Genomic DNA, 15,656 nt, shown 5'->3' with positions numbered 1-15,656 from the left:
AGGGCCTGAGGACAATTATTATTATTATTAGAGATTTAAGGCTCTTAAAATTTCCAACCTACTGGTCTGGCTTCTACTGATGAGAAAGGAGCAATTTACAGACCTTCCAAAGATCTCTAATTCATTTAGGCCATTTGGGAATAGTGTAACAAATAACCTCTTTTAGCTCAGTAAGTAGGACTATACTGACTAAAAAGTGAGCAGTTTATAATCTCTCACTTTGAAACAGATTGCCTTCCTTCCCTTCCCATAGAGGCAGGGGATGCCTACATACCTCTGAATTTTCCAGCCAGGAGTGGGGTGACTCCTAGTTTGGGTCTCCCGGGCTCTGCCATCCAGTTTAGACCCTGAGCCGAAGGAGGTAAGAATGGACATCTAGCCATAGTGAATCCACTCAACACCTCCCTCCCTCAGAGGTCATTTTCTATCCCTGGAGACAGTCTAGCATGGTGATTAGGAGCAAGGGCTATCTATCTACCTATGTATGTATGTACATATGTATCTATCATTTGTGTATCTAAACTGAATACCTGCTATGTGTTAGGGCTTCCTCTAGGCCCTGGAAATATAGTAATGAATAAAAACCAACAAACTTTTCTGCCCTTAGAAATTTTTACATTCTAGTTTATACTAGTTGACATTCTACTGGATGATTTTAGAAATTTATTCAATTTCTTTCCTATTCCTCAGTTTTCTCAGTTGTTAAACAGAGGTAATAGCAACTACTACTTCATAGGTTGTTGGAGAGATTTAGTCATCAAATACGTAGGAAGCACTTAGGCCTGACACCATAAGCCTTAGCTATTCTTAGTACATGGGAAGCATTGCCTAGATAAAGACGTCTGTGGACATTTCACTGTTGAGGGTAGAAAGGGAAATAATTTTGTCTCACTTTTGTTTTTTTTGCTAGAGCCAGGAATGAAAGAAATGAATTCACTGATAGAAATGAGCTTTCGTTGCATCAACCGTTCATTGATTTATTCACTCATTCATACATTCATTTGTTCATTCCCTCACCCAATAAACATTTATTGAGCAGTTACAAAGTTCCAGGCATTATGCTGGGATTCATTAGATCAATAAAATCTGGTTCCTGCTTAAGGAAGCTCAGAATCTAACAAGGACAACAGAGAAGTAAAGTACTATTATAATATTCTATGATAATTGCAGTGATTTTAAAAGTATAGACAAAATGCTGTTTTCTCTATGCATGCTTAAGGAGATAAGTCAGTACCCATAGTTCTTCTTTGCACCTCTAAAATTTTAGCCTGTATGGTATGCACTAGACTTTAAAAAAAGGATTATTTCATTTATTTACCAGAATTGCGGAATTAACTACTCTTTGTAAATGTTCCAGATGTGATCTTTTAAAATGAACATTAAAAGAAGTTTTAATCTGTTTTTTGAAATCATTCAAAAACAAATTGTTCACTTCTTCGTTTTCTTAACCTGTGACTGTTAAAGACAAGTTGTTTTCGATGACTCATGGTCATCATTATGAACTTGAGCTTTCAAAGGGCATTGCTGTTGGATGGTTGAGTCTGTTGCACTCTTCTGTTAGTAACTTGTGGGACGACCCCACCCACCTCCCGTCTTCCCATGGCCTTTATGTATTTTTGGCTAAGAGGACATTTTCTTCCTTCCTTCAAAGACACATAATGAGCATTTAAGATTGCTGGATAAGTGACTGAAGAAATGTGTTGCTGCTATAGTTACATGTTTGAAAATGGGACTATATGTATGTTTGTGCTTTTTCTGTAAATTTGGATCAGATTTGAAATATTGGCAATAGTAGATCAAAATTGAGACTGATGGGAGTAGAGTTGATAAAAGTGCTTTAGGACCTGTGGATAATCTTTGAAAGACTGTCTTTGCTAGTCTGTAATAGTAACAAAAGAACACTATTCCAGTTTAATGGTCCAGAAGAGAGAAATGTCATTGTGTAATATTAATACATAATGTAGTAAAATAAATGTCATCAGTGTCTTCTATATTCAATGATTATTCTATGATTTGTCTACCTGAACATGTCAAAGTATTTGGCTGCAACTTAGGGGAGTTGATTAGTAGCCTTTAAGATGCTATCAGAATGAAAGCAATTAAATGAATCAGTTGATAAAGGTCCTCACCCTGATATAACCATTGTCTAACCTTATAATTTGAACAACCAGGGACATATCAGGGGGAATCCAGTTGGTACAGAAGAAACTGAAACATAATCAAAAGTGACAAGTGATCAACTGGAGATCGGGAGAACGTTAGGTAGAAAAACATTTGGTTCAGAACCAAAATATAAGATATACAACTATTTCTAGATTTTAAATGAAACTTTAAAAGTCATTAACAGAAAAGATAGAAATAATTGTGAGAATTCAAACACTTACTCGTCATGCCCTTAATTATTATTTCTTCCATTTTGTCACGATTTTCTTTGTATTATCGAAAAGGAGTTGTGAGAAACAGAATTATAAGATGAAAAATGTAACAGTTTTATGAAATGTTGTAATAAAAAAAATAGACTACAGAGTATTCCTCCTCTTTTATCTGTCTTTGTAAACCACATAAAATGATAAAAACACAGCTTCATCCTTAAGATCAGAGGCCAAAATGTGTGTCAAGGTGCCATAGCTGTGTATGTTTTAAATCAAACTTTAAAACAGAAATTTAAGCTGTCATTTCTCAAAATCCTTGCTTCTATATGTTAATGTCATCATTTTGAAAATCTTCTATCGTTTAAAAAACATATTCTGTTTACTGGTAATTCATGTACTCTTTCAGCCTACATTATGCTCAAAGAGAGAGTCATTTTCTCTGTAGTATCTTATTGATCTGTGTGTAATTTAAAATAAGAACATTTTAATTTTCTTAGCTTTTCTTAGCAAAATGTTACATGCAAATGATACAAATAATGTATAATTTTTTTGTAATCATCCATGCAGTTGCATTTTATTTACACACAATTTTTAATACATTACTAATAAATGCACACTGTGGAAAGAAATAATGTTATAAAAAGTAAGTCATCTGTAACCCTACTGCCCCTAGACAATCTTGGCAAATAGTTTACATCCTTTCAGATTTTTTATTATTGATATTCTACTAAAGAAATCTGTGTCATCTATCTCTGTCTTCTTAAAGTTGTATCTCTGTATTCATATTCACAGATGAGTCTACCTTTATCTAGAAAATAGGATTATACTCTACATACTACTTTTCACTTGGTTTTTAAATTCAAATTGTATTATAAATACTTATCTACATTTGTCCTTATGAATGGTTGCATTATATTTCTTTGAAGATATATGATATTTTTTAGCCATTTCTTTACTTTTGGACATTTATCTTGTATCCTTTTCTTTCCTATTATAAAGACCACATTATAAAAAAATTCTTTCTCAAATAGTTTTAAAAATGTACTTTTCTGAATTCCCAGTGGAATTGTTGGGTCCAGTGGAATGTACACATATGCTGTCCTGAAAGCTGTGGACAAACTCCCGTCCTAGAAATATTGTCTGTACTGGCCCTTTCTACAAACTCTTGCACCCTAGTGTTAGAATTTTTTTTTTCCAAAAAAAATTTGAGAGTTGAACAATGCTAGCTATGCTTGCTTTCTCTAGAAAAGGCTAAAATATTACCAGTATTTCTGTAGGTTTTTTATTGTCCACAAAAAGAAGGCTAGCCACCTAACAACTGCTTGGTCAGACCCAAACCAACCCATTAGATTAGTGGCAAATTCCTCTTTGTTTTTAAACATTAAAGGAGCGAGGACTGTATCTTTAGAATATCAGTAAAGTATTTATTCCAGTATTATTTACAAAGAGACTTTTTGATAATGGCTTCTAAGTTGACAATAAGGATAAAATCTCAAAGGAATCTTTTTAGATCACAGTCTAAAAGCATAAACGTTGTTTTCGTAAGAATATCAAAGGAATGCTTTTGCTGGATTCACTCCACTAATTCATGTAGGCAACATCCCAAACTCCAACAGCCGGCAGTTGCTTTGTTGAAGACAAACTGCATCTGTAATCAGTGTGACAGGACCACAGGTTGCATATCATCACTTCCACCAAGTTATGCAAGAAAGCGTAACTTGAATAATATTAACACCATCATTGGGAGAGCACAGACGTCAATAAGAATACTTTTAAATGAAGTAAAAAAAAAAAAAATAGACTTCAGGCATTGAAGCAAAATTTTGCATTTGGCCAAGGTTTTGCAGTGGGATAGAGTTTTTAAAACATTGGGAATGAGGTTAATTGCATGGCTAACTGACCTGGGGAAGAAAATGTAATAAGCGCATTTCTCTTCTCCAAACCCAGGAGGTCAGAGTGAGTATTCATCTATCCTTCTTATCCACACTTAGGGCTACTAGAAATGATATCCTGGTGATGTCTGACGGCTACTAGGAATGAAGTGTAGATGAGACCTCCTCAGTAGTTGTAGCTACAGATGATAAACAAGAAATGCATTTTGGTCATAAATTGCTCCTTGGTCCACTCTGTAGGCTACATCGTCTAAATCAGACCAGTACGTTTATGATCACAAAAATCCCCTATCAATGGTTGTAGACAATATATTACATAGGGACTGTCTTACATACTGCTGGTGTCATTTGAACTTGAGATCAACACCTCTGTTGGATTTTTTTTTTTTTAAGTATTTGTTTATTTATTTATTTATGGCTGTGTTGGGTCTTCGTTTCTGTGTGAGGACTTTCTCTAGTTGTGGCAAGCGGGGGCCACTCTTCATCGCGGTGCGCAGGCCTCTCACTATCGCGGCCTCTCTTGTTGGGAGCACAGGCTCCAGACGCGCAGGCTCAGTAGTTGTGGCTCACGGGCCTAGTTGCTCCGCGGCATGTGGGATCCTCCCAGACCAGGGCTCGAACCCGTGTCCCCTGCATTGGCAGGCAAATTCTCAACCACTGCGCCACCAGGGAAGCCCCCCGTCTGTTGGATTTTTACTGTGCTCGTCCTCCTCATTCCTCCTCCTCCATCTTGTAACTTCCAGATTTTGAAAGCGTAGTATGTGCCAGGCTTTGTATTGAACATTTATTTATTTATTTATTTTTAAAATTTTTATTGGAGTATAGTTGATTTACAATGTTGTGTTATTGTCTGCTGTAGAGCATTTTTAAAATATTGCCACTTATCCTCAGATTATTTTGAGTCAGTAACAGTTAAGGTGTTGTGTTACATTGCCTTCCTTTTAGAGATGAGGAATCTGAGAGAGTTAAAGTAGACTCAGGGACTTATTGTTCAATGATAGTTTTCACATTACTTAACCTCTTTGATCCTCCATTGCTAATCTAACAATAAAGTAGTAGACAATGTTTACTGAGGGCTTATGATGTGACAGACACTCTGCTAAGTACTTGGACTTTACAACATCTCTAAGAGGCAGGAATTATTACCCCCCATGTTAGATGAGAAAAATTAGGCTTAAAGAGATAGAATTAATTATACAAAAACACAGGGCTAGCAAAATCAAGAACAGAAATCAGATGTGGGATACCATATAATACAAAGCCTAGAGGATTCAATGTAATAATTCATTTTAAATGTTTAATATAGTGCCCAGAACATAGAAAGTATGCAGTTCATGTTACTTTTCAGTTAGTGGCAGTACCGATAATTGAACTAAGATGTCTGACTTCAGCCTATGCCTAATTTCTAACTTTTGACTCTACAAAATAAAACTGATTTACAAATGGTTATTGCTGATGAGAGAAAACTTAAAGAGGTCAGTTCCCCCACTTTTAATTTGTTTTGGCCAAAGACCCATAGTTGACAATACCCTACTGAATGCTACATATCTTTTACAAAATGTGTTTCATTTTATATTTTTAGGTGGTTTATTGCAAGTCATCAAATACCATGCAATTGTGAACACTTTACATAAACATTACTGTTCATTAATTGTTCCCATTGTACGCCTCTCTAAATTTTTTCAAGAATGACTTTGGAAATTAATATCATTAGAAGTGAATTTTCAGTTAGCGCCTTAGCAATTGTCTATTAAACTCCTACTGTGAGGATGACTACAGGAGTATAAAAATCAGTAAGTTGCATTTCCTGAAAGATACATGTAAGCAAACCAATCATTTGAGTTCAAAGTGATAGGAGCAGGGTCAAGGTATTAATAGAGTGCAGGGAGAGAAGAGAAGAGGGACAGCTATACAGCCCAAAGGGTTATAAATGATCTTGTGGAAAACAATCTTCTTCATTCCAAGACAAGTATGATACCGATTTTTTTAATAGGCCAAAATGTAAGCGTGCATACTTTATCAATAATTAGAATGCAGCCTTACCTGACATGAAAACTGACTTAATATTTACATTCTCATTCTCTTCTCTGTCTGTCTTTTTTCTTTTCCTCCTCAGCTAAGTAGAAAGACTCAATGCGTTTACATGCTAAACTTTTCAGCATACCATAAAAGAACAGCACATTGGACAATTAAATTCTTATATTTTTTCTTTCTACGTTTAAAAATATTAAGGGAAGAAATTGTTCAGCCATGAACTAGTAGGGCAAAATAAATACTGGATAAAATACTTTTGACTAGAGTTTGTTCCAATAATAATTATGAAATATGTCAAATAAACTGTTCTGAAATAGTAGATACTTATTGCAGAAAATAGAAAAAGGGAATGACATTTGTTGTCCAAAATATCAAAATAGTTTTAAAAAATGTTAATTAAAAAAACAAAGGACTATTATTATGAACATATGAGGAGACTTTTTGATACTTTATTTTACATGGTTTGACTCTTCTGGTTCCTAATTTATGTATGTGACTATGGAAAAAGTTGGGTACTTTCAGAAGTCACGTTAAGTATTTTACAGCCAAAAGAAAAAAAAGGGTAAGAATGTACATATTTATTGGTATGTACATATTTATTTCAAATCTTATCTAGAATCAATCATAATTTAAATGCAGTGTAACTTGACAAACTATAATAGATTTTAGTGTACAAAATGAAAATTTGTTGATCATTCAGACATTGAAATTAACTTGATAAATACAAATACATATTTATTCCTTATTAAAGTTTTAAGGTTTTATTTATTTTAATGTCTGTGTAAAAACATGGAGCAATAGAATTTATGACTATAAATGCAGAAATCCTACATAACTTTAACCATTATTTACCATTATTATTTGCCATTAATGATGTTGAGTTTATTCTAAGAATGCAAGCATAGATTTTAATTAACCTGTTAACCTATAACATAATTTTTCAGTTCAATAGGTCAGTTGATTCAGAACATTTAATAAAATTGACAATATTTTGTTTTTATATAAAATCACCTTGTTTATTTTGGAATAGAGATTTCTCCTTTTAAGTGATAAAGATCATCTACCTAAAATCAATAGTCAACATCATTATAAAAGTTGTAATATTAAAGACATTTCCATTAAAGTCAGAAATAATACAAATACATCCACCGTCACCACTATGGCATACTTATTAACTATGGTGCTAAAATTTTTGGTCAATAATGTAGAAGTAAAGTAGAAAAAGACAATAAAATATAAGTATATATTGAAAATTATGAACTAAATCCTCACTATTTGACAGGCAAAGAAAAATGTACCTAATATATGAAAAGATATTTAAAAGCAATAAGAAAAAATGAATATGCAAAATAAAAATGAGCAATTTTCTCACAAAAATATTATATTTTATCAAAACTAGATGAAAAATATAAAACCTTACTAGTAATCAACAACATACATACTGAAACAGTGATTGATAGTTTTCTAAAATCAAAATAGTGAAGAGATAATCATAGACTTTAGTTGAGCAGAACAAAAGAAAATGGACATTCTCAGATACTACTTGTGGGCTAATAAATTAGTTTAATTTTTCTAGAAGAAAGTGGTCATATTTCACAAAATCTTTTAAAATATTTACATTCTTATGATATAACTTTATCACTTATAGTTTTGTTAAGGAAATATCCACAAGAAAAATAAAAAATTAGAAGAAACAAAGTGTTTCTGCTGTAGTTGTAGACTGGCTAAATAAGTTATTTTATGAATAATATGATAAATAATGCAATAAAATTCATGATATTTAATGATAAGAGACTATGTAATAGTATGGGTTATATGTGTGTATATGTGTGTTTTTGTGTATTCTTAATTTTGAGAAAAAGGAAAAAAAATACACATTTATAAGTTTTGAAAAAAATCATTAAAATATTGTAGCTTATCATTTGGCAGTTGAATTATCAGTGATTTTTATTTTCTACTTCATTTATTTATTTTATGAAAAGGATAGTATTACTTTTATTAAGTACATAATTATGCTAAAATTTTAACACAGTTCCCATGAATAGTTCCTTAATCTATGGAATAAATTTTGCTTTGTCCATAAATTGTATGTATATTAGATGCTAAAAGCACTAATTAAAAAAAATTTCTAGCTTTAATTGATCCAGTACATAACAGGTCTGTTTTAGTTAAACACCAATCCTCTAAAAACATGGTTCAAATATTAGTTATCATGGTATATTACCTGTAAGTAATTTCATAAAATACAAATTTTGCTGCTGGCTTGTCAGTCTACAAATTATATATATAACTGTTGCACATCATGATCAGTGACCAATCATGCAGCTTCTTTCACTCTATTGGTGACTGGTCAGTGCACATCCATTAATCAGTTCATTCACAGAGAAGCTTGTAGTGGTCTAGCCTCTTTTTAGGTGATAAACCCATGTGACATTTTGTAAATATGAATATTCAAAAAAGAAGAATTGGCCAACAAAGATGGAAAGAAAGAATGTTTTGGGAGTGAAATTTCAATTAAATATTTCTCTTTAGAGAACAAATAGCTGATCACTGTCATCATTTGGAATACTTTATATATGCAGCCAGGGCAACTTAATGAATGTGAATTTAGCATAAATGAGGACATTGGTTGTGATGAATAGGTAAAGATGTCCTAGAGGAAATGATGCCAACAAAAACTTTACATTAAAGGAATCTCAGAGATATTGCACGTCAGTGAAAGCACAAACATGAAAATGATGGAAGCAAGCTGATCCATACTTAGAAAGGAATATGACAATTCTCAAGGCTTAGAAAAGATGCTTGCTCAATATGGAAATTTACAGAATAAGAAAGCAAGCATTTTTCAAGATACTGAATGATTTTTTACAAGGAAAATAATTCTCAAAGTTTCTAATATTAAATTACAGTTTATTAAATGTTCGTTTTACTATTTTCTATTTCCCTTTACCTTTGTAACTGATAGGAAGTTTTTACAGTTTTATCTTCACTTATCCTTCTTTGATGCTCTTCCTTTCTTTATGTATATCCAAGTTTCTGATGTATATTATTTTCCTTTTCTCTAGAAAACTTCTTTTAACCTTTCTTGCAAGTAGGGTCTCCTGGCAACACATTTTTACAATTTGTGTTTGTCTGACAAGTCTTTATTTCTCCTTCACTTTTGTAGGATAATTTTGCAGAGTACAGAATTCTAGGTTGGTAGGTTTTTTCTCTCAACACTTTAAGTACTTCACACAATTCTCTTCTTGCTTGCATGTTTTCTGAGGAGAAGTTAGATATAATTCTTTGTTACTGTATAGGTTAGGTGTATTTTAACTTTGGTTTCTCTTTCTGAATTTTTTCTTTATCTTTGATTTTCTGTAGTTTGAAAATGATATGCCTAGGTATAGTGGGGTTTTTTGTTTGTTTTTTGACATTTATCTTTCTTGGTGTTTTCTGAGCTTCTTGGATCTGTGGTTTGGTCTCTGACATTAAGTTGGGGAAATACTCAGTTATTATTGTTTCAAATATTTCTTCTATTCCATTCTCCCTCTCGTTTCCTTCCCATTATACATATGTTGCACCTTTTATAGTTGTTCCACAGTCCTTGGATTTTCTGTTCTGATTTTTCAGTCTTCGTTCTTTTTGCTTTTCGGTTTTTGAGGTTTCTATTGATATTTCATCTAGCTCAGAGATTCTTTCCCCAGCCTTATCCAATCTACTACTAAGCTCATCAGAGGCATTCTTCATTTCTGGTACAGTGTTTTTGATCTCTAGCATTTCTTTTTGGTTCTTTTGTAGAATTTCCATCTCTCTGCTTATATTGCCCATCTGTTCTTGCATGCTGTGTACTTTTTCCATTAGGGCACTTAGCATATTAATCATAGTTGTTTTAAATTCCTTGCCTGATAATTCTAACATCAACATCTCTGTCATATCTGGTTCTGATGCTTGCTTTTTCTCTTCAAATTGTGTTTTTTGCCTTCTGGTATGCCTTGTAATTTTTTTCTTGAAAGCCAGACATGATATGCCAGGTGAGAGGAACTGCTGTAAATAGGTTTTTAGCAATGTGCTGGTGAGGAGTGAGGGGAGGGCAAGTGTTCTATAGTCTTATGATTATTAAATGTTAGTTTTACTATTTTCTGTTTCCCTTTAGTTTTCAGTCTTTTAGTAAGCCTTTGCCTCTGGACTGTGAACTTCATGTGTGCCTCTTTGTCCCCTCTCCCCACCTCCCCTTTAGGTGGGACAGAGTGACTAGAGGGGGCTGGAGTTGAGTATTTCCTTTCTCTAGGTCTCTAGGCTCTGGTTAACTAATTTATCCTGAGGCAGATATCGTTAAGAACAGAGTGCTCTGATGTACTTCGAAATGCTTCCTTTCTTCTCCCTCTGCCAGAAGCACCTGGGGATTTTCCCCTGAGTTCGTTTACTGTGAGAACCTGGTCAAGCTGCTGGAAGAAAATCTCACAGAATGGTGAGGGTCCCCTATAACTACACTACCCTGGAGTTTTCAACTATCAGACTTGTTCACAGTGAACTTCCAGCAATATATCAATTATAATTCAGATTTTCTACCCCAGCATTGGTTCCCATGGAAGTTTCTGCTAGTGAGTCTTTGATCCTATAGCTGAGACTCCCTTTATTTGCCTGTCTCTCCAATCTTGGGGACAGATGTTTGCCCTGTGTCCCCCACTTGGGGGTCCAGGGAGAGTTGTTGATTTTTCAGTCTGTTCAACTTTTTATTTTTTGTTATGATGGAGTGGCAATTCCAAGCTCTTTACTTGTGGAAGCAGGACTTGGAAGTCAAGCTTTTAATGTTTTCACAAAAAATTTCAGATTGTGGAACAATCATAATTTTCCCCATTGGTTATTAAGATCACTTTACATGGTTTCAGCTTGCATTGTCACTTTTACAATTCTGCACTACCATGACTGTGATATGCTCATTTCTGATTTATAAAACACTTTTAAAAATACAATAGTTGCTGACTTTCAACTCTTTGATATTAGCTTTCTATCTAGGGAAAGTGCCGGATATGTAAATAAGAAGAAACAAAGCACAACTTTATATATTTATCATTCTGATATTACTTTATTGTTCTAGTGTGATCACTGCCTGCCTCTTTATAATGACAAGCCTTTTCGCCAAAGTGATCAAGTTCACACCTTCAATTGTAAACCCTGTGAATGCAACAGCCATTCCAGAAGCTGCCACTACAACATCTCAGTGGATCCCTTTCCATTTGAACACCACAGAGGAGGTGGAGGAGTTTGTGATGACTGTGAGCATAACACTACAGGTAACCAGCAAATAACACAAATAACAGAAGCTGACTTGGTCTTGAAGCCCATGTGCTTCTATATATAATGCATATTATTTAAATTATGTTATTGCTATCTTATTTAAGAAAGTGCTTTCATACCATTAAGTTTGAAAATCACTCTGGTTTACTGAATCTTTATGTTCCAAATGTTTAGGTAGTTTTCAGATACAACACTCTAGTCTTAGACTATATATTTTCAGGAAAATGTTTTTTTTTTAAAAATAAGTTCACATCATTTGATTAGATCATGAATATATTTTGGATACATCAGGAATTACTGTATTATTCTGAGTATATATATCCTTGAAATAAGTTTTCTGTGTGACCCCTGATCTTCCATTATGTCTTGATTCCCATGTAGAGAGGTTTACAATCATTCAGATTTGGCATGGACTCTAGTAATCAGGGAACACTCTTTTTAAAAATGTTCATTAAATGCATAAAATAATTATTAGAGTCTTGTCCCTAAAACCATCCAGCATTTTGACTAGTCATTGAAAAATTACTATTTTCTGAAAGGCTGATATGATAAAAGCAGAAATAGACAATGTCTGAATTTGTAAAGTATAATGGCCCAAGTCTGGTGGGTTTGAAAGTGTGCTACTCTGAAGCATGAATGAATTTGTTAGATAATTATTGATAACCTAAAGTGGGACAAGCTCTTGGCTAGGTGCTGGGAATATAAGGATTAACAAGATGATGAATTTTCTTGTCTTTGTATGGATTATTACATGGTGGTAAAGGCACCCTATTAAAGGAACAATTAAAAAGTTGTCTGATGAGTGCTAAGATGGGGAAGTATAGTAGGAGTTAACCAGGTGAAGGAGCGGAGTTGGGGATTAGGAGCGTGAACAAAGTTTTCCAGTAAGAGAAACAGTTGTGCAATGGCCTAGAGGAGAGAGAAACATGGCGCCCTTGAAGAACTGATGAAAGTGCAAATGGCTGATTGTTAGAAAAGGCACTAGGAAGAAAGGCAGAGCCCAGATACTGGAGGACTCTCTAAACCATGATAAAGAGATTGGCTTCTATCCTAAGGTTAAGGAGATGCCACTTAAGGGCATGTAGGGAAAGGAATTTTGTGTTTTTTAAAGACCCATCTGGTTATAAAGTGGAGAATGGATTGGAGAGGGTCAAAAGTGGTTTGGGAAAAAACGTTAGTCAGATATTGCAATGGTCCAGATGAGAAATAATGTGGGAAAACATTTAAGGTGGTGTGGATAGAGATGAGCAGATCTAATAGACACTTAGGGTAGACAGTGACAGCATTTTCCGAGCAAGGTGCAGAGTGTAGGTAAGGGAAGGAAGAAGAGTCAAGACTTATGCCTAACATTCCAGTTTGAGCAACACGATCAACGTTGGTACCAGCCATTGAGATAGGAAATATAGGAGGATCAAATTGAGGGAGAAGATGGCAAGTTCTGTTTTGGACAAGTTCACTGTGTGTTTCCAAGAAACAAAGAAGAAACTCTCTTTGGGGCAGTCAGAAACACAGTTCTGAAGCTCCTTTCTTAAAGCCTTCCATGATGCTTCAGAGAGGATCAATATAATCTATATACTTTAGTGGCATCTTATGGTTATCACAGTTTGTAAATATATATTTATTCCTGTAATAATTTAATTAGGATTCATCTTACCTTCTAGACTATAAGGTAACTCTGTGAAAAGGGTGCAGTTTGTATTTTCCTCAGCCCTTAGCACAGAGTTTGGAACATGGTAATCACTCAGTAAATATTCATTGAATGATAAATAAAGGAGAGATTTCTAGATTGGAGATATAAATTTGGGAGTCCTCAGCATATAGAAATGGAAATATTCTAGACATATTATAAATACATTTAATTTGTCCACAGCCAAGATCCATTAGAGTGTGAGTTTTTCATTTGATTAAGTTGTTTTCATAGTTTTCTAATATTGGGCCAGTTTCAGCAATATTTGAGGAAGAGTGCATCATGTTTAGAGGGGGAATTGATAGCCTTCAGTTTTATTTCAATTTCAGTGATCTGATATGCTACTCACATTTAGTTTAGAAACTCCCTGTAGTTTAGATTGCTTTCTTATATAAAATGGAAAGGGAAATTTTCTGAATAAAAAATTGTAAACAATAGGAATTACCTCATATTTCTAATGTGTCAAGATATTCTAATATTTAATATGAAATTTATTTGATGTAGCTAAATATAAAATTCTATTTTGATATTTGAAATGAAAAATAATGGCCATAAGTACTAACAGAAGCATTTGCTTTTAATCACATTAACTATGAAATAGCAAATTACATTAAAAGCAGTCTTCTATTTTATAAGATTTAGTTCTGGAAAAATATTTGAATAATATATGCTTATTTGCTTCCAACTGTAGAGCTATCATCTACCACGAATGTAGAAATTTCTCATAGTTGATTTAGATTCAGTACCTGGTCCTAGAAATAAAAAATTTAAGTTTGGAAACAAACTCTTTCAAAATGTATGGGCCCCTACAAAGCACAGCTTTTTAGAAGTGTGATATTATATAACAGATGGGAGTTTAATGAAGTAGAGCACAGTTTGTAACAGGTTCATTGTTTCATATGCTGTGGATCACTAAATTGGCAGGTAGAGATGAAAGGTGCATTAAAATGGACATCGCTAAAATTATAGAATTCCCTCAAAGGAATACAGTCTTTAATTTTGAATTATGCAGCTGATTTTAATGAATTGGAAGTCATAATGCATAACCTTTCCCCGACGCAGGGAAGAACTGTGAGCTGTGTAAGGACTACTTTTTCCGACAAGTTGGTGCAGATCCTTCCGCCATAGATGTTTGCAAACCCTGTGACTGTGATAGAGTTGGCACTAGAAACAATAGCTTCCTGTGCGATCAGGTGAGTTCTCACTATTGAAGGTAAAGAATTGTTCTCTTCCAGAAACTAATTTAGGAGATGGTCTATCAGTGATACTGAGGGCTATATCAGGAAGTCCTCTGTGTGTGTGCTTACATTTCAAAGAGGTGGTTGCTTTTGGGGTGTTTCTGTGCAACTTTTCATATCAATATAAAATATAAGGCTACTTGGGCAGTCCATTTTACAGTTGTCAAAAAACTTGGAAGCTGGGGGTTCCAAGTAAACAATGAAGTAAGTTAAGTATGCGTCTTGGAATTACTGGTGAATTAATATTAATAAGTGATATTAAGTAAATAAGAACAGTGTTCCTCCCAAATTCCATAGAAGATAGTATAGCAAAAGTCACTTACACATAGATCCAAATGGAAATTATGATAGCTCTGGTGTAAATTTCTTTTAACCTTTTCTCTATCTAACAGTACAAAGGGTTTTTATCATTTTATTAATTTTAATTACCAACATCACAAATATTGATGTCTGACCTATATGAACACAGATTGTAACTGTATTATACATCAGGAAAAGCAGCTCCATACTTAAATGTGCTGTCTTCAGCAGGAGCTTTTTACCTGTTCTGATAATATTACCACATGAAAGTAGATAAAAGGCAAATTTACCTTGAAGAATCAATTCAATGATTGTATTAATTTTTAATAATTACATATTCTCTTGCAAATAGTTGAGAATGCAGTGGCCAAGAGCATAAACCACAATCTGGATAAAGAAAAAAAATTTTTTTAAGTTACAATGGAATGATAATAATTTCAAGGCAAAATATATTTGTCATATAACTTGGAGCATGCATTAAAAACTGTTTTAACAAATAAAAGCCAAATATAAAGTGAGCTAATATGGATTTGAAGACCTTCGGATTAACCATAATGTGTGATATGCTTCATTGGAAAGCTGGGAGGTAGAAAAATAACTAAAAAGGCAATCTCTACTGTTTTTATATTGTGATATTGAGGCACTATTTTCTGAGAGAGTCATATTACAGTTTTATATGTGTTGACTAGTAAAATCTGACTGTCTTTACACATCTCACCCTTATACATTTGCCCTGAATTTTCAACATGGATGTCTTTTGCTTGTTATTCAAGTCTCAATTCAAAGATTGATATATCTTTTGAGATTTCTTCACTGATCACCCAGTTGTAGACCATTCTCAAATCACTGTATT

General features: G+C 33.7%; 1 protein-coding gene across 1 annotated transcript in view; it reads left to right on the top strand.

Annotated features, from left to right (window-relative positions):
• USH2A (usherin) overlaps positions 1–15,656 on the top strand; it is a 795,289-nt gene that overhangs the window by 111,877 nt on the left and 667,756 nt on the right. The window contains exons 9-10 of the mRNA XM_061185303.1: positions 11,379–11,574; positions 14,328–14,458. Coding sequence (XP_061041286.1) covers positions 11,379–11,574; positions 14,328–14,458 — 327 coding nt within the window. The remainder of the gene's footprint in view (positions 1–11,378; positions 11,575–14,327; positions 14,459–15,656) is intronic.

Source organism: Eubalaena glacialis, chromosome 3, assembly GCF_028564815.1.
Source record: "Eubalaena glacialis isolate mEubGla1 chromosome 3, mEubGla1.1.hap2.+ XY, whole genome shotgun sequence".
Lineage (NCBI taxonomy): Eukaryota > Metazoa > Chordata > Mammalia > Artiodactyla > Balaenidae > Eubalaena > Eubalaena glacialis.
This window is presented reverse-complemented; position numbering and strand designations above follow the sequence as displayed.